The sequence below is a fragment of the Brassica napus genome, chromosome C1 (genome assembly GCF_020379485.1).
Source record: "Brassica napus cultivar Da-Ae chromosome C1, Da-Ae, whole genome shotgun sequence".
In the NCBI taxonomy this organism is placed as follows: Eukaryota; Viridiplantae; Streptophyta; class Magnoliopsida; order Brassicales; family Brassicaceae; genus Brassica; species Brassica napus.
In genome coordinates this window covers 45974261-46000911 of record NC_063444.1, presented here as the reverse complement: position 1 = coordinate 46000911, position 26651 = coordinate 45974261, and the positions used below count along the sequence as shown (strand labels likewise).

The window sequence follows — 26651 nt, the reverse complement described above, 5'->3', positions numbered from 1 at the left end:
TCTCTCTTGGTATTGGGCCGGTTATAGACCGGGCCGGTTATAGACCGGGCCGGTTATAGACCGGGCCAGTTATGGATATCCATCATATGGTTTATAACATTCTCTCTTGTATGTCATAACCATACAGAGTTCGTAATACGCTTCGGATATTGCCTCATTAAAACCTTACTAGGAAAACCCAGTGGGACAAAACCATGGTTAACGAAAAAGAGTACAACACGCATTACTCCCCCTGTTCTGAACATCACTGAAAATCTTTCAGTCTACGTATCCCAATCTCTGTATATGTCCTTCAAGTTGGCGCATCCCAACCTCATGGTTGAGCTTCATGGATACCAATGACTAATGGTCTCAATATCAAGGCAAGGCGCCAATAGTACTTAAAGTTAGAGACGTGTATGTCTTTAGTGCCTTATGGTCGAACATAAGCTAAACATATAGGAGATTCTCGGCAAGAACACATGTCCGGCCTAGTATGGCTTGTCTATTACATCAAGGCGCCAATGGTACTTGGGTAATGGACTTTACCGGACCAAAGACATATTTCTTGTCCTTCTTGGGACCAAAGGATCCGTGTCCAAGTCAGGGATATTCACGACCATGTCCTTCTTGTGGGCCAAACAGATCAGTGTCTAAAACAAGTGATCTCACGCCCATGTACTAGATAATAGGTGAGATTGGTCCACATTAAATCCCTTGAGTACCCTATTCTGTATATACTATTTGATGCACAAGGATTTCATTGTTAATGTACTCAAGCTGTAGTCTCAAACAAAACTTTGTTTTCCATGATCTTTCATATCAAACTCTTTTTTGAGATATTCAATTGTTTGGGAAATTGTACCCAGAGGTTCCTAGGATATTCAGATCATATACTTTGATGATTATCAATATTGTTATCGAGAGCTTGTTGTACTTTCAGCTCAATACCCTCTAGTACTTTCATTATCCAGTGGATCATATAAATATGCAGCCACTACATCAATTTGCTGCAAGTCTACTTTTTCTCTCTTATATAGCCAGACTTATGAGAAATCTAAAAGTAGTTGCATCCACCACATGGGAGTATGTCTCCTCATAATCTATTACTGGTCTTTGTGGGAATCCTTGTGCAACATCAGCTTTATATCTCACGATTTCAATTTCTCACAAGACCCATTTATATCCACTGGTTTTAACATCATATGGCATTTTAATCATATGGCCAAATACACCTTTCTTCTTTAAACTATTTAACCTCACGTTCCATTCAATCCAATTTGTTCTACGAGTGTGTACTCTTATACTAACGTGGGTTCATGATCCTCGTTTATATTCATAAATTCAAGTGCTATCTTGTATGCAAATAAATCATCTATGTCGACATTCTTTATTAGTTCCATTATGTTCCAGACACGATATAATCGATTGAGATTCATTATTATCAGGACATTTAATACTTTGCAGCTTGGCGTCCCAAGCTACATTGTTTGGTACCTATACCTTAGAGCCGGCCGGCCTTATCTCCATGTCTGGGATGGTTTCCTTAGTAACCTCGGATTTAGATTTTGATTATCATTCTTTTGCACCTTTCTTTTGTTTCCGAGGATTCTTATCTTTTGGAATCTATTGGTCTATCTTGTATAGACTCTGTAGCAATTTGACTGTGTCTCTCTTGGACATAAATTTCGTTGGTGCTTTACAAACTGGTTTATATATGACTTAGTCATTTTTCGGGTCAGCAAATGTGTCTGGCATTTGATTAGCTAGCTTTGTAAATGTATAATCTTTGGACGTCTATTTCACATTCTTTAGTCCGAAGATCTTGCCAAGACAATGATGGTCGATGCCATTTTGTTTCTCTTACCAGCTTACTATTTTCTCCCCCTAATGTTGGATAGTCGGATTCATTAAACTTGCAATCCGTGTTCTTGGCCACTAAATAGATCACCCATATTTGGCTCAAGGTACTTCATTATTTGTGGGAGATTCATATCCAACATTATCCCCATCCTCATCCTCTTCTAAGGATCCATCTTAGACGGCACATATATTTGTGGTGGCTTATCCAAATATCTCAAGATGGTATATGTCTGGCTCATGACCCGTAATAAATTTGAGATGAGAATATCTATGCTCACTTAAATGGTCTGATGCTTACTAGTTAAGGTGAATGTAAATTCGTGTGTCCCCAAGCTTTGGACTGAGAGTTTGGACCTATGGGTAATGGCCAATACAAATTTATAAAAGGATTCAGCCAAGCTATATATAGTATGGACATGTGCGGATTTGTCCTCACTGCCCCCTCATGGACATACTATAATCTTTAAGGGCTTTGGGACATCATGGCCTAATGAGTTTCTCTTGTGTTCATGATACACACGTGAGATTCTATGGGATAACTCTTTGTGCTTTTTCCAATATCAATTTCGCATCACGTTTTGGACCAGGATGGCCAATCCGGTCATGCCATAAAGTGTATAATTTCGTGGGTAAACCATTCTGGTTACCATGGCTTTTGCCTCTATCATACTGATCTTGGCATAGTCTAGATCAATAGGGAATGCAGGTATAGTCTTTAGAACTTAATATGGCCTTGGGCGATTTTCATAACTCTGAAGGAACTGTTGTTTCCTTTTGCCCATTGTATCATTGTGGAAACCATTCTTATATCTCTATATTTTATCATCTCAATGGGTTTCTCTGGGTGAATATAAAGCATATAAATGCTTGCTATTATACATATCTGGCCATAGACCTTAATGTGTACCATACCCACAATTTATAAACTCATATTGGCATTTTTTAATAAAATCATTCATTCCTATTATTAAGTTTTAATAAAACAAGTTCGAAGAAATGAAAACATAGAAATGAAAAACACCAAAACAAAGAACACTGAAATTTAGATTACAAATGTCGAAATCAATCTTCAATCTTTTAGACAATCTGAAGTTTCATAATCCATAAGATCGTCCTTCTCATGATTGAAGTCATTTTCATCATCTTGGTAAGTCATATGGGCTTCAGGATTCTTCCCTTTCAGACTCTCTTGATAGAGGTCAACAAGATGCTTGGGAGTCCTACAAGTCTTAGCCTAATGATTGCTCATACCACACCTATGGCACACAGATTCGTCTGGTTTGGTCGAGTGTTGGGGTTTAAATGAAGATCCATGGCCGCGACCATGACCTCGTCCAAATGAGCCATGGTCTCGACCATTTCCTCGCCCGCGGCCAAAAGATCTTCGATCGCGTCCACGTCCGTTCGTCTTGTCTCGACTACGGCCATACTGGCCGTTTCCTTGGACGTGGTTGGACTTTTTATTGTCCTCTGTCGTGTGTGCTTCAGGTAGTGGAGCTGATCCAAGAGGTCTCATCTGACTGTTTCTCATCAATAATTCATTGTTCTGCTCAGCGAACAAGAGGAAAGAAATAAGATTAACATAGGTCATAAAACCTTTCTCACGGTACTGTTGTTGTAACAGCACATTGCTTGCATAGAAAGTGGAAAAAGTTTTCTCAAGCATATCATGTTCCTTAATACTTTCACCACACAGTTTCATTTTAGAAATAATCTTAAACAGTGCAGACTTATACTCGTCCACAGACTTATCGTCTTGGATTCTGAGATTCGTCCAATCAAACCGAGCTTTTGGTAAGATCACCATTCTCTGGTGATCATATCTCGATTTCAATTCGTTCCAAAGATCTAGTGGATTCTCAATGGTTAGATACTGATCCTTGAGACTCTCAGCTAGATGATGACGAATGATCAAGATGGCTCTGTAACGATCTTTCTCATTATCATTATTGTTCTCGGTGATACATTCACCGAGACCCTTGGATTTCAGGATGATCTTAGCATCGAGCGCCCATTGAAGATAATTATCTCCAGAGAGATTTAGCGCAGCGAAATCCAGGTTGTTGATTTTCGACATCTGAAATTATAGATTTATATCTTTAGGTCTTTAGGAATATGGTTTAAACGAATAGGGTTTTAGGTTTAAAAAATCAATCAATGCCTCACGGCCAAGATCTATGCCTCTCGGCCAATAAGCATGTGCACGGCCATGAATGCAATCGGTTCAATCTTATGCATTTAGTTTGTCATGTAATTGCAATCCTAACATACATTGTTTCTATATGATGCAATCAATACAAACAAACCTCTCGGCCAAACAAAAGAACAAGCCACACGGCTATTTGATTTGATTCAATATCATTCCTAGAAAAGTTCTAAGTGCAATTTGCAATCAATCAATTGTGATCAAATTAGGGTATGAATGCAACAAGGCTACACAGCCACAAGGTATGATCAAGAACTATTAACCTAGAATGCAACAAGACCACACGGCCACAATTCAGATTCGATTTCAAAATAATCTAAGGTTATTAGGGTTTCAGTTTAAACAATCTAAACAATCTTAATTCATTCAGATTCAAATTTAAACAATCTTAGCAATAGTTCTAGGTGATCAAATCAATCAATTAATATTCAATTCAAACAATCAAAATCGATTTTCAAAATTAGGATTTTAGGGTTTCGATTTGATTAACAAGAAATTACAATTTCAGGATGATCAATTCAATCTCAATCAACATTCAATCAGTTTTAATTAATCAGTTTTTCGAATTAGGGTTTAGGTATTTTCGAAAATTTGATCTTAGATCAAAGATATTTGATTTGAGATTCAAAACCTTTAAGGCTTTGATTTTAATTGATCAATTGATCAATCTCAATTTTAGGGTTTGGGGATCGAACTTATAGAGCTTCGATTTACTCATTAGGGATTGATCTATTATCCTATGGCTTTTATCTTTAGAGATTAGGTTTTATGGTTTCATTCTTTACAAGCAATCCAAATTCAATTTTCATGTTCTTAGAATTCGAATTTACCTTTAGTTTTAGTAGATTGTTGAAATCGGACCACCAAGAGAATGAACCTCGAGCTGGGCAGAAACGCGAGCTAGACGCGAGCTGAACAAGAGCTGGCCTGGATGCGAACGGATTGAGGTTGGAGACGCGAGCAGCTGATCGTCGAACGGGAGCTGTTGCAGTCGGGATCGCGAGCGGCTCTGATGCAAACAGGGCGCTTGCAGTCTGGAACGCGAGCTGTCCTTGATGCAGGATGGAGCTGAGTTTGTCTAGTATCAGGAACGCATTGGGGCTGGAGCTGATCAGGTGGACACGAGCTAGAACGGAGTCGCGAACGGATTAGGGTTCGTCGATATCGTCGGGTTCGGATTAGGGTTTTAAAGCAAATCGGCGCGCACTGTATCTGTGCGTGAGGGCGCGTCGGTGGTCAGATCGACAAGCGGTTTGCACTGACTGATTGTCTCAGCAAGGGCTTCGATCTGATATCTTGATCATTTTCTGGGTCCTCACGGTTTGGGAGAACGGCCTCTTTGAAGTTCCGAGGCAGATTCCTTTTAGGGTTTTAGGGTTTTGTTGATTTGGTTTTAGTCTCAGGGTGTTAGAGGCTATCGTGTTGATAACGTGTTATGAACTTAAGGTTTAGGTATTTGTAAGTTGTGAGTATTATTACTCAATTATAAGGTGCCCTTATATATGAGAGTTACAAAGAGATAAAAGGAAAGACATAAATATGGAAAGTGTAAAAATACAAGGAAAATGAAATAGAGTTTCCTTTTCTCTAAAGCCTAAGCCGCTTCTCTCTCATTTTCATGCGGCCGTCTCTTTCTCTCTAGGGTTGGACCGTCTCTCTCTTAGTATTGGGTCTGTTATAGACCGGATCGGTTATGAACATCCATCGTATGGTTTATAAGATATCTACCTTATTTTCCTCATTCAATTTTGAAAATTTCACGAAGAAACGAAAACAGAAAAGTGCGGCACGACGTCGTCTTATCTTACTTAATGGTCTTTCCATTTTCATTGATTTTGGGCTTTTACAGATAGTGAACTTAGTTTTGGGCCTATCATAAGTGAGGCCTAACTGTTGATAACATAATAGTCCATTTTATATCAATGACATCGGGAGTTCACTTTTGACAACATACTACTAGTCACACAACTCACAAGTTCAAGAAAATGTTAACATTATTGGTTGGTTATGGTGTGATGATATTGGCTGTTAGTGATGTTCAGTGAAAACAACCCTTTTTGTCCTGTTACGTTTTAATTAGTTTCAATGGGTTGTTATGTTAATTACATCAACTTATCTCACTGGAGGATAAGGAATGTCACTTCCGTAATTATATGACACATCTAATTATTATAGCCCAAAGGTTGTCCCTTACCTTTCGTTATTTCTAAATCCTAACAATAATTGATCAAATCAGAGACTAGTTAGAAACTAGAACTTTGTACAACTTGATAGAAACGCAATTAGTGTCTAGAGTGGATTTTTCTTGAAAGATCACCACATTGTTAGATCTGAATTTGAATTTTTTTTCCGACTAATATTATGGATAGCCGCATTGCCTGTTACTTAGCTACCAGATAAAATGTCTGTACCGAAATCCAAACTTAAACTTCTCAAATAAAAATATGACTTTGTCTCAAGTGAAATTCAAACTTCGGAAAAAGTATTTTATCACATTACCAGCTCTCGTCTGCTATTTGACTAATAACCATGCAGAGACTATACTTAAAAGTGTTGCAGAAAAAGAAGATAAAGAGGTAAAATAGGCTTGTACACAATATGTATAAGATAGAGAGACTCAAATAAGTAAGTACACAAGTCCAGGAGGCAGAGCTCGACGATTCGAGTCTGTTTCTACGTAACCAACGAACTCCAACGGCCATTCTAACCACTCTTTTAATCCTTCTGACCTTTGTACCAGACCATGACCAAGTAACTAACTCACACTGGTTTACAATATTAGTCTAATGAAATATGACGATTGAAGAGGAATAGTTCATGAAAATTAGGATTCTACATCAGGTATACATATATCAATATCATGCACCATTGACTACAAAACAAGAAGTTTTATGGTCAACACAAGAAATAAGCACTAGGTTGGGTCTACATGCAGACAACTCAACAAACATAAGGTTTGGTGATTGTGTCCTTATTTGCCTTTTGACGGGAAACGACAAATAGTTAACACGTGTTCTGTCGCTTCCTACACGTGCGATTCCTTTTTGTCTCTACACTCCATCATGTTGTCTGTTCTGTCTCACTATCACTTTCATTCACTCCCACTTACAAACACTCGTGTGGCTTCTTTAACCTTTTAGCTTTTGATAATGCAAAATTGATTCTCCGTTTTCCACAACAATCATCTTCTTTTGATCCAAATGGGTAACTTGTTCTTCATATGCACTGTAGGAAAATTTATAATTGTATCTTCTTCTGTAGTCCATCTGCATATCATAATCACCAACAACATTTCAAATAAGTCACTATACACTTAAGAGTTAGAAAAAATTAAGTTTAGATCTCAATGTTAATTGCAAGTTTTCCAAAAAAATACACTTCCACTTTTGTCTTTTAGGAACTGAGTCCAACTTGTCAAAAAAGAGATGCGACTTATCTTGTCCTAAGACTCCTAACGTACCACTTTGTCTAAAGCCTAGAGCACTTAACCACACCATATCTTTATGTCATCAAAGTTGTTCAAAAAAAAAATCTTCATGTCATCAAATTTAAATATTTACAATAAATATGAATATTTCTGTAAGAATATAATGTAAAGAACTGATTACCTGAAGCGAGTGACAAGATGGTGAAGGAAAATTGAAGCTTCAAGACGGGCCAAATCGAGACCAGGGCACAATCTCTGTCCACCTCCAAAAGGACTGAAACTACTCGTGCTCATGTCCCTTTCCTATCGTATAAAAATCAATACATTAGATTAAATATATAAAACGTTTGTATATCAATGTATTTGTGTGATTCTTACTTGCCATCTCCAGGGATTGAATTTGTAGGGGGACTCATAATAAAGTTTATCTAGATGAACTGATCTGAGATAAGCCAAGAAGCACCATCCTTTTGGTATCACGTATCCTTTTACTTCAACATCTTTCATTGCTTTCCGCATCACTCCAATTATAACATTTCCCATTCTCAGTGTCTCTGTAATGACCTGATGATGATGATTGGTGTTTAATGATTTTATTGCCTTTCACAAGAGAACTATTATATGATAATAATTAACTTATTTAAGGGACCAGGAGAATATATATACCTTTTGTGTAAAAGGTAATGACAAATAGTCATTCCAATATAGTGGCTCTCCTGTCAATTCCTTCAATCGTTTCAGCTCCATGTTTTCTTCCTGATAAACCAATATTTTATAAAGTAAGAGAAGTGGTTATAAAATTTTCGTAGCGATCATATATCCACGAGTAAGTATCAGGTTCCATTCCATTATTCATTTTTTTTTATGAGTGCTATATTTTTTTCTATTGTTAAGTAATGAGAAATAGTCATTCCAATATAGTGGCTCTCCTATCAATATGGATTCCATCTATACTATTTGAAGATATATATTTAGCTATGATTAGTGGACCAACGAACTAAAACAATTATCACTGCTTGAATACTGTTTAAGTGAATTACCGTTAAAAAATGAAGAGCACTAGGAGAATCGGAAAGAAATTTGACGGCGAGGGTGATGAGGACAGGTACAGAATCGTGGCCAGGAATCATCATGTCAACCATATTGTTAGCAATCAAATTGTGGGTTAAATTTTCACTTGAGACCTTAAGCAACACATCCACAACATCTTTTGCAATCACATCATCTTCTTCTTTGTTTTTTGCTCTCCTAACTTTGCCATCTATGATTTTTTCAACTTGCTTCACCATCTTCTTCTTAGCTTGGAGAGATCTATGAAGTTGGGTTCCAGGGAAGTTAACTGGCAATGACATAAGCCCTTTGATGAATTGTTCAAACTCTTTCTTTAACTCGTCTAACTCTTCTCCTTTCTCTACACTTATCAATGCCTTTGCAAGTACTTTAAATGCAACCTACCAGTTAAAATAAAACAATTAATTACATGTGACAAAACAACTAAAAGGGTAAATAATTAGTTCATAAACAAAAAAGAAGAAACTTGTAATCATCATATTCAAATGTAATTATTGCAACCATGTTCTTTAAAATATATAATGTTCCATGGTAGCATCATTATGATTGTCCTTTTTTTATTTTCTCAATCAGTGCATGGACCATCATATATACAAAGAAAAAAAAGTATTAAAGAAAATACTAATTAATGGAAGAGTATACTAACCGTCTTGGAGATATCTTGAAGGAGAACAGGTTGGTCCTCGGACCATTGATCCATGGATTCGGACAAATACTTGTGCATGTCTTTGACAACTTGAGCTTTGAGAAGTGGTGACTTTAAGAACGAACCGACTAGTCCATGGAACCTTCTATGCAAACTCCCGTTTATCAGAAGTATCGACGATTTTCCCATTAGCTCCCTCACCGTTTTTGGGTAGAAGGGCACGAAGGCGGTCGGGTCGCTTTGTAAAACTATTTTGTTAACTTCTGCGTCCGTCGACACGATCGTAGCAGTTCCAAATATATGCGACTTAAAGACTTTCCCATACCTTTTACATACATAAAACCACATGTTTATAGATTATATAGTACAATAACGTCTTTAAATGGCAAAAATATCATAATTTCCCATATTTTATATTGTTTAGGTATTAAGTATTCCAATTTCTTTCTAAAATATATTGTGAACATTAAAATGTAAAGAGAGGGAGAAGAGTTCATACATAAGTCGGCGCTTGTCCATGAAACTCTCTGGATGGTCTGAGTAAGCAGAAGAGATAAACTCGATGGTTTCTCCGATGACAGGCCATCCCAAGCTTCCTTGTGGAAACACTGGTCCGTGGCTGTTAGTATTAACATGATCAATAATTTTTTTCTTGGAAGCTAAGGATGATCTAAGACCGTTGATCTTGTTGAAGATGATCACGATGATGATGGCAAAGAGGAGGAATGAGAAGAGAAAAAGTAATGAACAAGTGTCCATTAATGTTTTAACTTAGCCGCACGCACACGAATGGATTTGTGTTTTAAAAAATTTGGGTTTTTTTTTGTTTTTGAGACTTTCTTTCACTTTGAATCTGTCCGGGTATCTCCTTATATAACTTTAATCATGATGCGGTGTGGTAACAAATCATGTGGTTGATAATTCGTTTATTATATTCTAGATTTTTTTTTATTTAATTCTAGACGTGATAATGTAAAGTATATAATTGGTAAGATAGTACGTCATTACACTCTCGATCTTTAATCTTGATTTCGGCAGAATCTAATCTGCAGCTCAACGTACAAGAAAAAGAACACAGAAACATAAAAAGAGTATAGTTGGAAAATAATAAGAAATAAAGCATGCATGACGCAAGGATAAAATACCAGAAACAAAGCATATAATAATTTGTATATTCCTTATAATATCGTAACATAAATCTCAAATAGAGAAATATACCTCCAGTTTAATTAAAGTTACGTTTACAATTACAGGGCAGGAAATAATATGGACTTGAGCAAAATAAATTTTTTTATTTCTACTTAGATCTTAGAACACGCAAAGAAAAAGAAATACATACGTTGTTTTGATCAAGGTGGCACTTATATATGATCATTCCAGCCAAACAACTAAGAACAACTATTTTGCAAAAGGTTTAATTGTCTTTTTTGTTAAATAAGGCTAATTATTTGAAGAAGTAAGGTTGTATAGGGAATATTATTTGCAAAAAGAAAAGAAAAAGACTATATATTGAAGAAAGTGTGATAATTATCTTTTGGCTTGTGGGGTATTTTTGGGTGCGCCTTCGTGCAAAACTCCATTAGGCCACGGACCACCTATCTTATTTCACATATATATATTTACACATATTTTTGTCATGATCGTAGTGGATACATGCATGTCCATATGTTATCCATGTATGCGCTAAGATATGCATGAGAATATATTTATAGTACTATATCTATGTGTACATATGCCAATACGTACGCGATAACGACGTTGCGAAGGATAACGTACGCAGATCATAACGGTTTCTTGAGACTGAAAAATATCGTTTGCTTTTGAGACCAGAAACTGATTAAATGTGTTAAGATTGGAGATGTAACAAAACTTGGTGTAGTCTATAGAATTATAAGGCCGGACAGGCCAGCACCCAAAATAACAAGAGTCGATATTTGGACTGCAGATATATTAGTCTTGGAATACATTACGTAACAAAACGAAGCTCTACAAGAAAAGCATGATACATTTATCTAAGGCCAATTCAATCTCCTCATGATTAGACCATATGCGCACCTTCTCACTTTCATACAGTTTGTGCATGTATGGTCGGCTGTATAATATATTAGATTCTAAGGAAGTGAGATTACTTAGCCGCTTGACTACTTTTGATATCGTTGATTATACAAACTTTGAGCCTAAAAGCTAATTTCTTAATTCTAATTAACATATAACCTTTTGACTAATGCCAAACAATAAAATATTTCGTTCTCTTTTTATTCACTTTAGAATAGTTTTCTCATTACTATTAATTCTTTTGGGAAGCCTACGATTCATTTATGATATCTATAAACGCCATTTACAAGCTTTTCAAACAAGCAATACCTAACACGGGAGCTATCTTATCATCACTTGCTTGCATACATTTTGATAAAGAAAAAAATGATATATACAATAAGAATTAGTGCTTTGATCATATCTAATTATTGCATGAGTCCATTTAGTTTAAGGTCGTGCATCTTTGGAAATCCAAGAGGGTTTTTGAATAAATTATGTGAAATTTCTTAATCTATTATTTACTTTCTGTTGTAAAAATATGTGTATCTGTATATACTTGTTTCGCCCAAAGAAGCAAAAGTCTCAAAGATTGAGAGCTGACAGAAATATAATAAGGAAAATAATTCAAAATTAATGAGAACCAAATGATTATATTAATTAATGTTATTTATAATTCTGGGGAATTGTTGGGTTGTTTTCGTTTGGACCATACCTCCATGACTCCATGTGAAGAACCACTTGAAGTTAAAAACCGGAGAATATTTTGCCCCATTTGATTTCACAATCTCTAGGGTTTTGGATAGCCAAGAACATGATCTTTGTCCTCTTATTATGAAATTGATGCAAATCAACTACCATTTTGACCCTTCGATGAAATTTATGCAATACTCCTTTTTTGTAATGAAAGTATAATATCCAATTTCTAGAGAACAATGCATAATTAATAGGAAATGTTTAAATTGAACAAACACTAAAGAAATGGAATATTTGTAAGTACTCTTTCATGACCACATGACCATAGACTGATTGAACCCCACACCAAGAAAAGTTGTACCTCAAATTCAAAGACTAACTGAACCCAACACCAAGAAGAGTTGTGCCTCAAATTCAAACTCAAATCAGCCATAAGCTATATACTATCTTCATCAGTGACTAATCACATGATTTTGGCTAGAATAAACTACATCATTATAGATTCCTGGTCTACTGATTCTCTGTCCTCTTCCAACATGCATTTGAACTTTGAAGAGCTTTCCCTCGTTGTTGCTTCAATGGTAATGTTGGCTCATGTGTCACAAACTGGGTTTGCAGCTACTACAAAACAAGAAAACACAAGCGAAAGTATACAGTCAGATTAATGTCATGAAGGTGGGTTTCTCTGATAAAAATATATTGTCGTTTGTAAACCGGGATAAAGTTTATAACTTTAACCTTGCGCAAAAGAACAGGTAAAACCAGGAGGGTCCTCGGGTAGGTGTCGACAAGTTATATAACACACTACACTATAGATGAGATTCATGGACCACCAAATACAAGTCTTAGTTATCTCACATGGAGATCTGAAAAGACATGCTAGCTGAAAAGGCAAGTGAATGGGAAAAAAACAAACCGAAATGCTAATCCAGATAAGCAATGACCCCTACTCACTGAGGAGTGAGTGAGAGATGTAGATGTATGTGAAAGTGAGAAAGACAAAACATAAATGACAATACTTGAAAGAGGAAAACAAACAAATGAAAATCTTCCTATAGAAAAATAATATATGATCTCTTAAAAGGCATCTTGGATCCGTTTCTTATCACCGTCTAGCCTCTAGGGTAGTTAGTATCCCTAGCTATCTGAACATAATCTACAAAATAAACTATAATCATTTTCATGTTGAAGGCACAAGAAAAGGATAATCCGCTTGTCAATTCATGTTTCTTTAGCGTTACATTAACAAACAACGAATCCGGTAGATGTGAATGATACTTCTTAGCTGATGAATCAATATGCTATAACCAGCAACGAGCTAAAATGTTTTCGAACGAAAACTCTTTGTAATGGTTATGAAATGTCTAAATGACCATGTAACAAATTAAAGATAGATATTTCATGAAGATAAACAATGATATGTTTCTCCTTTCAAAAGCAACTTCCAAGGCTCGACGTATTGTTTTGAGAGGATCCAAAATTGATTAGTCTTTATACATGGACTAAGAATTTGACCAAACAAGAATCCAAGTCAATGATGTGAGAATTTAACAAGTCTCCGCGCAATAGTTAAAACCCTCCAACCCGGTATCTATATAAGGGCTCAATGGGTAAAAACACTTTCATCTACAGCCCACATTAGGCCCAATAAAGCTATATGATTCGACGACATGGCCTTTATCGCTATTCGCTATCGACTTTGATGATCAATATTATATGGAATGTGAAACATGGTCTCCCAAGTCCACCAAAGCTGGATAAACCAATATCTATCTTCTGTACTTCCTCGTTAGCTTCTATATGAGATTCCATATGTGAAGCTCATTTTCCATTGCAATTTGAGCTTTATGCTTTCATGCATATAGCAAGTTTTTGTTGCCCTTAATCTTTGATTTTTTTTTAGCAAAAAAAAAAATCTTTGTTTTCCATTGCATTTTGAGCTTTAGCTTCATGCATATAGAAACTGAGCTGAACCGGTCGGATACTCGGTTCCGGTTAAAAGTCACATGCCTAATGAAAATGTGAATTGCAAGTTGCGGCAATCGACTAGTACGTATTGTCACGTATATTGTTGATAAACATAACAATAAATTGTAAATGTAACCTTCGTCATTTGATCTAATCCACATCAGCAACATCCTTATCCAAAGATGAAAAGCAAAACAACTAGCTACTAGTCTATATAGATTAAAAATGCGACAGTAGACTAGATTGGGTCGTCATTAGTGACTTTTCTTTATGAGTAGGCCCATTTGAACCATCGCGCCCATAAACGTCAGACAGAAAACCTGTGTACTATTGCAATGGATCACAATGGACCGACCAAATCAATCAATGTTAGATTCGTTATATAAAATATCACAATTTTGGTTCTTTCCTTTACTAAAGAAAACTGAGGATGTTTTTATAATAAGAGGATACTGTTATGAAATAACTTATAATTTATAGTATCGAGAAATTTAAATAAAAGTAGAATTCAATACCCGTATGAAGCAAATAACACTAATATAAGTGAGAGAGTTTATTATAAGGAAGAAGAAGATGTAATGGTGTACAAAAGAGTGAGATGAGTGATGGTATTTATAGTGAGCAACAATACATAAAATATCAAAGATGGTGCTTGATTTGGTAAATGAGTGGGTGATCATAGTGCTTGATGAGTAGATGATCATAGTGCTTGAGTTGGTAAAGGAGTGGAGGATCATTTCAAAGTTTATCTTATAACACTCCCCCTTGATCATCCATCTTGTATTAAATTAAGTTTCGTAACACTCCCCTTGGGGACCGGTGTCACTCTCCGCTCTCGCTTAACGTCTTTGTTGCCTCGTTAAAAACCTTTCTAGGAAAACCCAATGGGAAAAACCATAGTTAGGTAAAAAGAGTACAACTACGTATGCTCCCCCTCGATTGAGCAGTCATAGATCCTTCTGATGACGCATTCCAATGTTATGGACATGTTTTCTGAATACCGAAGTAGGGAGTGATTTTGTGAAGAGGTCGGCTGCATTGTCGCATGATCGAACATATCTTACTTCAATCTCTTTATTCTTCTCGAGCTCTTGAGTATATGAGAAGAACTTCGGAGGTATATGTTTGGTTCTATCGCTTTTGATATATCCTTCCTTCGTTTGAGCAACACATGCCGCGTTATCTTCATATAGAATAGTTGGCCCCGTACTTTTGTCAATCCCACTACTTGAACAAATGTGTTGGCTTATAGATCTTAGCCATACACATTCTTTACTTGCTTCATGGAGTGCGATGATCTCAGCATGATTTGAAGAGGTAGCCACAAGCGTTTGTTTCTGAGAACGCCAAGATATAGCAGTGCCTCCGATCGTAAAAACATATCCTGTTTGCGATCGGGCTTTGTGTGGATCTGAAAGATATCCTGCATCTGCAAAACCAACCATTTGACCATTTGAATCTTTAGGGTAAAATAAGCCTAAATCAATAGTCCCTTGTAGGTAACGAAAGACATGTTTAATTCCATTCCAATGTCTTCGTGTTGGAGATGAGCTAAATCTTGCTAGAAGATTAACAGTGAATGATATATCAGGCCGTGTACAATTTGCAAGGTACATCAACGCTCCAATTGCACTTAGATATGGTACTTCCGGACCAAGTATCTCTTCTTTTTCTCAGGTGGTCGAAATGGATCACTTTCAATGTTAAGTGATCTAACGACCATCGGGGTGCTAAGAGGAGTTGATTTATCCATGTTAAATCGTTTCAACACTCTTTTAGTGTATGTGGATTGATGCACAAATATACCATTTTGTGAATGTTCTATTTGTAGGCCAAGACAATACTGTGTCTGTCCAAGATCTTTCATCTCAAATTCTCCTTTGAGATAGTCTGATGCTTTTTGTATTTCTTTTTGAGTTCCAATAATATTTAGATCATCAACATATACCGCGATTATCACAAATCCGGATGTTGTTTTCTTGATGAAAACACATGGGCATATAGGATCATTCACATATCCTTCTTTTGTTAAATGTTCACTGAGACGATTGTACCACATACGTCCAGATTGTTTTAACCCATATAATGATCTTTGCAATTTTATTGCACATAACTCTTTAGGTTTGGAACTTAATGCTTCTGGCATTTTAAATCCATCAGGGATTTTCATGTAGATATCAGTATCTAATGATCCGTATAGATAAGCTGTAACAACATCCATGAGACGCATCTCAAGATTTTTATCAGCGGCTAGACTCATCAGGAATCTAAATGTGATCGCATCCATTACAGGAGAATATGTTTCCTCATAATCAATACCAGGTCTTTGAGAAAATCCTTGGGCTACAAGGCGAGCTTTATACCTTGTAATCTCATTTTTCTCATTTCGTTTTCGAACGAAAATCCATCTGTACCCAACTGGTCTCACATCTTCAGGTGTGAGTACAATATATCCAAACACTTTTCGTTTGTTAAGCGAATCAAGTTCGATTTGTATTGCTTTTTTTCATTTATTCCAATCATGTCTCTTTTGACATTCATATATGGATTTCGGTTCTGGATCATCGGTATCTTCATTTACCTCACTTGACACGATATATGAGAAAGCATCATCAAGGTCATTTTGTTCATTTCTATTCCATATCCTTTTATTATGGATGTAATTAATAGAAATCTCATGATTATCTTTCGATTCATGATGCTCTGATTCATCAGAGTCCTTATCATTTATTTCTTCCAAAATATTTTCTGCTATTTTGGGTGCATCATATATTTCAGCTTTCTTCTGTTTCCTAGGATTCTTATCCTTAGAACCAGCAGGTCTACCACGCTTCAGGCGTGTTTTTGGCTCTCGTGTGTCATCCTCCTTTTCTTGTTCATTTGGCATTTTGATACGAGCAGGAGCATTTGCAGCTGGTATATGAGATTTAGTTACCGTCTTGGTATCTGCAAATGCATCAGGTAGCTGGTTAGCTATACTCTGTAAATGCATAATTCGTCGAACTTCTAGTTCTGACTCTTTAGTAGGAGGATCAAGATATAACAATGATGGTACACTCCATTTTATATCACTTCCAACATTTTTGTTTTCTCCCCCTAGAACTGGGAATACATTTTCGTCAAAATGACAATCAGCAAAACGTGCTGTAAAGACGTCACCAGTCTGTGGTTCTAGGTATCTTATAATTGATGGAGAATCACAACCAACATATATTCCCAACCTTCTTTGTGGTCCCATCTTTGTTCGTTGTGGTGGTGCTACAGGCACATATACCGCACAACCAAAGATTCTAAAGTGGGAAATGTTTGGTTCTCGACCAAACGCTAACTGTAGTGGGGAATACTTATGGTATGCACTCGGTCTGATCCGAATGAGTGCTTCTGCATGCAAAATGGCATGTCCCCATACAGAGGTTGGAAGTTTTGATCTCATGATCAATGGTCTTGCAATCAATTGCAGACGCTTAATTAAAGATTCAGCCAAACCATTTTGCGTATGAACATGAGCAACCGAATGTTCAACTTCAATTCCCATTACCATACAATAGTCATTGAATGCTTGGGATGTGAATTCACCAGCGTTGTCTAGTCTAACTCTTTTAATAGTATAATCAGGAAACTGTGCTCGCAGTTTGATTATCTGAGTTAGAAATCTCGCAAATGCCACATTTCGAGATGATAATAGACAAACGTGTGACCATCTACTGGATGCGTCAATTAATACCATAAAATAGTGGAATGGTCCACATGGTGGATGTATCGGTCCACATATATCACCTTGAATTCTTTCAAGGAACTTTGGTGATTCTTTATCGATTTTGGTTGGCGATGGCCTTACGATCAATTTTCCTAGAGAACATGCAACACATGTCATTTTATTCCCTTGAGAAATCTCCTGGATTTTCAATGGATGACCATGTGAACTTTCTATGATTTTACGCATCATTGTAGTGCCTGGTGGCCAAGGCGATCATGCCATAACGTGAACTCTTCTGGGTTCCGTTTTACTACAAGATTTGATTCGATCTCATCGATATAAGTATGATATAATCCCGAAGGAAGTTCTGGAAACTTTTCCAATATGTGTTTTCTGCCACATTTTTCAGAAATTACATACATGTATTTCTTTCCATCCTCAGTTGCAGACTGAGTATCATATCCGTGAAGATATATGTCTTTAAAACTCAACAAATTCCTTTTAGAACTCGGAGAGTATAAAGCATTATTTATGGAAAATTTTGTTCCATTCGGCAAAGTAAAGTTTGCTTTACCAGTTCATTCAATCACGTCTTCAGGACATGATATTGTATTGACGACAATTCTTGTCGGTTTTATATCAGAGAAATATCTCTTGTCTCAGAATAGTGTGCGTTGTTCCACTATCTGGTATGCATATTTCAAGAATCCGTTTCTTGGATTTTGCTCCATTAGTATTTTGATCCATTTCTGAAATTATCATAAACATTAAATAAAAGTGAAACGTGAAATTTATTCATTTATTATATAAAGAAAACACATAATAATTATACATATATTGTTGTTAAAACAACATTATTCTTTGAAAACATAATTATTATACATTACAAATGAGGACTATTCAGCAGTCTTATTAGAAACATTTTTGTACTCTTCAAGAGTATTCTAGTCCAGCTCATTTGCGAAATCAGGGGATTCAAGGTATGAGGTCCCTTCAACGTTTTCCGTGAGGTTCACCTCTTTATCCTTTCCTTTTATGGATTCTTGATATAACTTGCACAAATGTGGGGGAGTACGACAGGTACGGGACCAATGTCCTTTACATCCACATCTGTAACATACAGTCTCACTTTTCTTTGTGATATCCTCTTCGGTTTCTTTGCCTTTATGAGGTTGTTCAGATCTAACCCATTTGTTAGATCTAATACTTTTAGGATAGTAAGGCTTTCCACGTTTGTTGTTGAAACGCCGACCACGACCTCGGTTGGTATGGTTTCTCCTTCCCGAATATTCTACCGCCGTAGCATTCACTTCGGGAAATGCCTTGGCTCCCGTAGGTCGGGAATTATGGTTTTTGATTAGTAACTCATCGTTCTTTTCAGCCAACATGAGTGTTACCATCAATTCAGAAAATTTGGTGTACCCACATTTTCTGTAAATTCGGGATAAGACGTTGTGTTCTTTGTGGAAAGTATTGTATGTCTTGTCAAGCATTTCTGCTTCGGTGACAGGGTTACTACAATATTTTAATTGTGCAACTATCCTCAAGATAGTGGAATTGTAATCTCTAACCCTTTGGAAATCCTGAAACCTTAGAGTTTTTCACTCTTCAAGAGCATGAGGGAGATTGATTTCCTTCTGATTATCGAATCTGTCTTTCAAGGCTTGCCATAGTACGGCTGGGTCCTCAACGTCCCCATAGTCGTGAGTTAGATTCTCATCTAAATGCTTCTTCAAGAAGATTATCGCTTCGGCTATATGCTCGGGTGGCGATTTGTTACCGACTTTTATCGCTTCGGTTATTTTTTTTATTACAAGATAAGGTTTCACATTTGTGACCCATCTGACATAATTTTCGCCGGTTATTTTCAGAGCCGGGAACTAGAGTTTCTCGACGTTTGCCATTTGTATTTCTAAAACACAAAATAATAATTTTATTAGAACTTCATAATTTAAAAACCGTTTACATTAATCATACAAGAAATTACAAGGAGAAGCGATGTAAATAAAATTAAACCGATATTCATCTTAAATTCACTCGGAGTAAATTCTCCAACGAATAAACCATAAATAGAAACACAAATAAAAATGGCACATAAAAACAAAAGTGCGCGAATCATCTTTCTTGAAATGGAAAATCGGAGGAGAGCGATTTGAAATTTTTGAGAGAAGATGAAATGTTTTGGATGATGAAATGGAGTGAAAATGAGTTGTATTTATAGATGAAAATCACTGTTCATGACCGTTGGAAAAAAGGTAAAAATTTGAAAAATTTTCTTTGTGACCGTTGGGGTTAAATCGAGTGCACCAAAAATCAGTCTGAAAATATCGTATTAAACGATCAATCAAATCCATTAAATTTCATAAAATTTTGATAAAAATAAAAATTATGGTGAATAAATATTTTTTGTTATGATAATAAATTATGCGACGGCTCAGCCAGTCAATGCAGAATAATAAATAAATTATACGGCGGCTCGGCCGACCAATTAGCAATAAACAAAATATAAGGCGGCTCAGCCGACCAGTTAACAACAAACGGAAAATAAAGGCGGCTCGGCCGTCCAGTTAACAACAAACAGAAAATAAAGGCGGCTCGGCCGTCCAGTTAACAATAAATAGAATATAAGACGGCTCGGCCGACCAATAAATTAATTAAAATATTAATAAATAATATAGGCGGTATTCCGGCCATTATAACATAATATAAATAATAGTACAGACGGTATACCGACCATTATAGCAGGGTATATATGATACAATAAATTTACCGAATTGCAGAACGATCGTGCTGATAACGTGTTATGAAATAACTTATAATTTATAGTATCGAGAAATTTAAATAAGAGTAGAATTCAATACCCGTATGAAGCCAATAACACTAATATAAGTGAGAGAGTTTATTATAAGGAAGAAGAAGATGTAATGGTGTACAAAAGAGTGAGATGAGTGATGGTATTTATAGTGAGCAACAATACATAAAATATCAAAGATGGTGCTTGATTTGGTAAATGAGTGGGTGATCATAGTGTTTGATGAGCAGATGATCGTAGTGCTTGAGTTGGTAAAAGAGTGGAGTATCATTTCAAAGTTTATCTTATAACAGATACCATATTAAACGAGCTCGATGCATTCTCGTTTTGCTAATATTTGTATCGGATTTGTCCCAAGGGACCGCTAAAAAGATTGAGGTTGATGGGAATGGTTTTAAATTGAATATGTGGCAGTCTCATCGATAATGTTTTTTCTCGTGTGAATAAAATAACTCATATATCTGAAACATACACAAAAAAAAATTAACACATATCAAATTTTTGTAACTCAGAAAAAGAGAAAAAATGTAACTCATATCTTTTACTCTGAAATAGCCACACATTCTCTTTGTAACGCGATATGCCTTCTCGTCCCATAACATGCAAATTATCCAGTAGATCTTCATTGATCCTACCGACAAGGTTGCCGTGGCATCATATCGTGCCACATTAATGGTGGACCCTATATTTTCTTGCTTGCATGTCATCCTAATCCATCTCGTTTGTTCATCAACCATTCAGATATCAGAGTAAAATACAATTCGGACGAGAGTGCTGAGTCTCAAAACTTGTTTTTTTTGCCACGTATATAAAAGATAAAAAAGGATTTTTTTCGTTCCTTTCATTGATAGTTCTTTTTGAGATTCTAGTTTCAATTTTTACATTCGACATTATGTAATGTCCAGTCTCGTAAAAGGATCATCATTCTTTGTATTCTAATGTAGTAAATAAACATATATGTGTATTTGAAAGAAAAATATGATGTCAAAAATAAAAGGAATGTGATTGGTAATATTTGGAGTAAAATGGTGAAATATAAAAAGTGAAAACGAGAGTAAATAAAAAAGTAGGAAAGAGAAAAAGTAAAAGAAGCGAAGTTACTCTAGCATAACCCAATGTAATAGTAGATGTGTATGAAGAAAAGAGGTTCTCTGAGATTGAGACTACCACCAAAGCAATCAAAGACTGTCGTTGTAATAAACCTCTTTAGAGAGTAAAACGCAGACAAAGAAAAATTATATAACAGCCGAGAAAATTACTCAAGTAAGTGGAAGTCGGATTGATCTTTTCTTGTGGATGTTTGTGGATCCCAAGGTGCATAAGAAAAATTTAGAAAGTCTTCGAATAGTTTTCCATATGAAGAAATAAATTGTTCGGGAAGTTTAGTGGATTGAAAATGCTCGCGGTTCGGCCTAGAACGTCCTAGTCGAACGAGAAAATTAATCGAAAAATTTATTATAGGGTCTTAAGATAGGAATGACCTTAGAATTATTTTAAAAATGTTTTGGTCTAAGAAATCTAGGTTTTTGTCTCGGATCAACTTATAACACGTACGGGATTTGAATGCGGCTCATTCGTGCCCATCTACGATGTGTTAAGCATATCCGAAAGCTTTCGGAAGATGCAGCTGCTTGCTTACCTCCTTCAGGCAGCTGGACATGTGCTTCTCCTTGACTGGACCACCTCCAAGCAGTTCTTGTCGCATTTCTAGCTGGACATGTGCTTCTCCTTGACTGGACCACCTCCAAGCAGTTCTTGTCGCATTTCTATTGGATGCTTTGGTGGCTGGCCACAAAGCTTGGTTTTATTGGCCAAAATTGTGGCTAAGACACCAAACTGTCTCCTATTGGTTGGTTTGGGAGGCAGAGACACCTCCTGCTTGCCATGCACGACCAAAACACTCCCATGATCTCATTCTCCAGCCTATAAATAGCAGACCACCCCCTTAGTTCATTCTCCACTTTTAAGACCTGACCATAGGCACCCGAGAGAACCCGATAACACCTGAACCTTTAGGTAACTTTTTAGTCTTTATCTTTCATTTTTTTTAGTTAGCTTTCTGTTATTTCTTTTCTTTCTTTTCCTTCCATACCCTACCCTTCTTGTGTCTAGATTTCTAAAGTTCTAGAGTTTTCCGATAAAAGTTTAAAGTGAAGCCGACCGCGAGATAGGAGCGTTTGCAGTCCGAAACTTTCATCTAAGTGTTGAGGTGAGTCTTGGTTATGGTTATGATTGTTGTGTGTGCGGTTAGCGCCTGCAAAACAAGAGTATTGGTTGATGCATTGCTAGGTTGCGCGTTTAGATATATAATGATAGAATAATGATTGATGTTTGTGAAAGATATTGAGTTATATCGTCGAGCCTCGGCTCGAGGGGTATAACATGATTGTGATACATTGATGTTTTGTTGCATATACTTATGTCATTGCATTGTATTGTTTGGGCCTTGGCTCAGATAATATAACATGTTTGATCATATTTTAACGGGGAAACCCGTAAATCTACGGACTTGATCCGTGAGGGTCCGACACTCGGGTGGAGTGTCGTGAGAGTCATTGGTGTCCACTCGAGGCCCGTGCCTTATCCGGGGCCTTACCAAAATTAGTTCCGGACAGGATGCAAAGACACGTGTGATAGGGCTAGCTACCCTCGACCGTGTAGCTGCATGACGATGCGGCAAGTGTGTTATCCGGGCCATCGGCTTTTTAGACTTTGTGTTTAGAGTCAATGGGCGCAAGAAGGGATGTGTTATGGACTTCGTATCGAGATATGAACCAATGGCGAGAGGCAGTCCTCGACGATCGATAATGATCTAACCACTCGTGAAGAGTGGATGCTTGTTTACGTGATTGCTTTATTTTTGCATTGCATTTTTTTTAATATAATTGATTTTTGTTGCTTAATGTTTTATGCATAATGGGAGAATAAATAATTGTTAGGAAACCCAACTCACTAAGCAAAATAGTTTCTCATTAGACTCTTTGTTTTGCAGGTAACCCGTAGTAGGTTCCATTTGGGATCGGAGGAGCACAAAGCTGTTGGTGTAGATTTGCTACCTTTTGCAAACATGTACGTTTTGTAATATGTAAGATATGGTTTTGAACATCGGCCGAGCATGTATAAAGTTTTGATGTGGTTGAACTTAAAGTATATATGAATAAGAAAAGGTTTGTGAAATGCTTGAATTCCATATGATACTAGTCCTAGTCCGGGACGAACTAACTAACGGTTTCAAACTCGGGTTACAAAGCTTTAACTTGGAATCGCTAGGAAACCCGTTCTTGGACATATGATCTTGGGATTTCGGATCTGTCCGGGAACCTCGGGTCAAATGTTTGGGCACGTGGTAGTAGTATCTTCGATCTGGTAAGAGTTCTTTATTTTGCCGTGCATGTTCTTGTTTGATTGGTGCATGCCAAACTAATTAACTTTTACTTATTCTGGATCGGGGGTGTTACAACTAAGGTGGTATCAGAGCATGGTTCACTTTGCTCACTTGGGAACCTGTTTTCAATAATTTATCGAGTCAAAGGTATCACAAAAGGTAGAATAGGAAACCAACATGCTCCTTTGTTAGATAAGTTTGGATTAGTACTTACCCTGGGTTGTGTTGCAGTATGTTTCCAAGACGTACAAGGAGTGAGGAGCCAATGATGACACCACCAAGTTATGGGCAATGTGATTCTGAAAACCGCAGAGTCTATTCAAACCTTGAGGTAACAGATGATTCTGCGATAGCACAAGGAAATAACCATTACTATGAACACGAACATGAGTCGACCGGGAGAAATCCGACGGATTCACATATGGGCTATGAGCAAGAAGAACAATATGAGGATTTGAGGGAGAGGAATCAAGCATCTGATATGTATGGATCGAGACGGAATTATACAACAACACATAATCCAAGGCGGAATGATTCTGAGTTCAGGCACCGAGAAAGGATGCCCGAGCCATGTTGTAGGCATGAACAAAGGACAGCTGGGAGTTCAGATCCTCTTATAGTATTGGTGCAAGGCTTACTAGATAGACTTGATCATAGAACCGGTGAATCATCAGAACAAAGACCATCCTCCTCTCCAGATTACCTGAAGATGGTTACGTTAATGAAGAAGTTTGGAACCGTTAGATATCCTGGAGGAACAGATCCCTTCGAAGCGTCAGCATGGCTGAGGAATTTGGAGAAAAAATTTCGGGCCATCCACTGCCCTAATAATTTCAAGAAGGATGTGGCAATATACTACTTGACCATAGATGCTTCTGATTGGTGGGATAACGTGGAAGAATACTATATGTGAAGAGAGATCGACTGGGAAGATTTTAAAAAGGAGTTTGAGCGGAAATACTTTCCACCTGAAGCAAAAGACCGACTGGAGATTCAATTCTTGGAGTTAACTCAAGGCAACCGGAAAGTCAGGGAATATGAGGCCGAGTTTACAAAGCTAAGAAAATATTCTCCTTATGGACCAAGGAATGAAGGTGCACTAATTCGAAGATTTTTAAGAGGATTGCGAGCGGATTTGGCTAGCCGACTGCAAGTAGTGAAGTTTCATAGCCTTTATGAATTGGCGGAGATAGCGGTAAATGTTGAAGAAGGTATGGAAAAGGAGCAAGCCATGATGAAGCATGCAGAGCCATCTCGCAAAACTGAAGGGCTAGGAATACGAAGAATGAATAATAAAGAACAATTTAATCGAGGGAAAGGCCGAGGAAGAAGGAACGACGGACGGTTTAGGAATGGCCCAGAAGTGTGTTACACTTGTGGTGGTACATGCCATTTTTCTAGCAGTTGTCCTTATAGTCAGGGAAGGAAAGCCCCTGATTATATTACTTGCTTCTCGTGTGGTGAGAAAGGGCATTTTGCCAACAGTTGCCCCCATAAGAGACAGGTTACGCTTCCAGCACCACCCACTAGACTAGCGATTGAACCAGCCCCGAAGCGCCAGGCAGTTGCAAAGCGAGTGAATGCTTTAGAGTTAGGAAATTCCGAACCACAACAGCCCCATCAGGGCCTGATCACAGGTAAGTAGGGTTTTAACTCATTGCTTATTTGTGTGAATTTGATGCATGAAATATAAAATGTGAAATAAATATTGTTTAGGAACATTGTGTATTGGTGGAGTTTATGTGCATGTTCTCTTCGACTCGGGTGCCACACATAGCTTTGTGATACCCGAGGTAGTGTCGAGTTTTAAGGGAACCTTTACTAGAGTAAAGGTAGGTGTTTCGATTAGAGCCCCTGGGAACCATAACCTTCATACCGATAGTTGTGTACTTGGGATTCCAATCCATGTGGGATCAATGGTATATCCGGCAGACCTGCTAGTTGTTCCTTTAGGACAACACGAAGTGATTTTGGGAATGGAGTGGCTGTGGAGATACTACGCACAGTTGGACTGTGGTCGAGGAAGAATTACACTTGAAGAAAGGGGAAAACCATCAACGACATACTATGGGATATGTCCAAGTTCTGGAGTATCACTTGTATATGCTTTAAGAGTTAAGAAGGATTTGATCAAGGGTGAAGTATATTTGGTAACTCTGACTACCCTTGGAGGAGACTTGAAAGAAGGGACACAGTTGGAAGAGATACCAATAGTAAAAGAATACCAGGACGTATTCAAGCCATTGGAATGATTGTCCCCACCACGAAGTGATCCTTTCACCATTACATTAGAGCCGAGAGCAGCCCCAATAGCGAAGGCACCTTATCAAATGGCTTCAACTGAGCTTGCTGAATTAAAGAAGCAGTTGGAAGATTTAATAGAAAAAGGATTTATTAGACCGAGTTCTTCACCATGGGGAGCACCAGTCTTATTTGTGAAGAAGAAAGACGGCACCATGCGGTTATGCATCGATTATAGAGGGATTAACAATATTACAGTAAAGGACAAGTATCCCTTGCCAAGGATCGATGAATTTTTGGATCAGCTTCATGAGGCAAGCTGGTTCTCAAAGATAGATTTGGCATCAGGATACCATCAAATCCATATATCAGAGTCCGATATCATGAAGACGGTTTTAGGACCCGGTATGGCCACTATGAATTTGTGGTAATGCCTTTTGGTCTTACAAATGCGCCGGCTGCTTTCATGCGCTTGATGAATGATTTATTTCGTGATTACTTGGATAAATTTGTAATCATCTTCATTGATGATATACTTATTTATTCCAAAAGTAAAGAGGAACATGCAGAGCACCTCCAAAAGGTGTTGGAGCGATTAAGAAGCCATAAGTTGTTCGCCAAGTTTA

At 37.2% G+C, this 26651-nt stretch overlaps 2 protein-coding genes across 2 annotated transcripts; one reads left to right on the top strand and one right to left on the bottom strand.

Annotated features, from left to right (window-relative positions):
- Positions 1 to 6840: 6840 nt before the first annotated feature.
- On the bottom strand, positions 6841 to 10049 carry LOC106351089 (3-epi-6-deoxocathasterone 23-monooxygenase CYP90D1). The gene is made up of 7 exons (XM_013790911.3): positions 9692 to 10049; positions 9193 to 9517; positions 8516 to 8926; positions 8142 to 8231; positions 7854 to 8039; positions 7657 to 7778; positions 6841 to 7314 (listed from the first exon to the last, which is right to left on the bottom strand). Exons 1-7 carry the CDS (start codon positions 9949 to 9951, stop codon positions 7230 to 7232), a joined length of 1479 nt encoding a protein of 492 aa, XP_013646365.1. The 5' UTR covers positions 9952 to 10049; the 3' UTR covers positions 6841 to 7229.
- Positions 10050 to 24997: 14948 nt separating this feature from the next.
- Positions 24998 to 26036, top strand: LOC111201811. Its single transcript, XM_022694138.1, has 2 exons — positions 24998 to 25421; positions 25501 to 26036. Exons 1-2 carry the CDS (start codon positions 24998 to 25000, stop codon positions 26034 to 26036), a joined length of 960 nt encoding a protein of 319 aa, XP_022549859.1.
- The last annotated feature ends 615 nt before the right edge of the window (positions 26037 to 26651 follow it).

What these genes read in the sequence shown, in the direction of transcription:
- LOC106351089 (XM_013790911.3), bottom strand. Translation starts at nt 9,951, where the DNA reads ATGGACACTTGTTCATTACTTTTTCTCTTCTCATTCCTCCTCTTTGCC. An exon ending in ATGGACAAGCGCCGACTTAT is followed by an intron (nt 9,518 to 9,691) that starts GTATGAACTCTT and finishes TGTATGTAAAAG; the next exon opens with GTATGGGAAAGTCTTTAAGT. An exon ending in CATCTTGTCACTCGCTTCAG is followed by an intron (nt 7,315 to 7,656) that starts GTAATCAGTTCT and finishes TATGATATGCAG; the next exon opens with ATGGACTACAGAAGAAGATA.
- LOC111201811 (XM_022694138.1), top strand. Translation starts at nt 24,998, where the DNA reads ATGGAAAAGGAGCAAGCCATGATGAAGCATGCAGAGCCATCTCGCAAA. An exon ending in CCATCAGGGCCTGATCACAG is followed by an intron (nt 25,422 to 25,500) that starts GTAAGTAGGGTT and finishes AATATTGTTTAG; the next exon opens with GAACATTGTGTATTGGTGGA.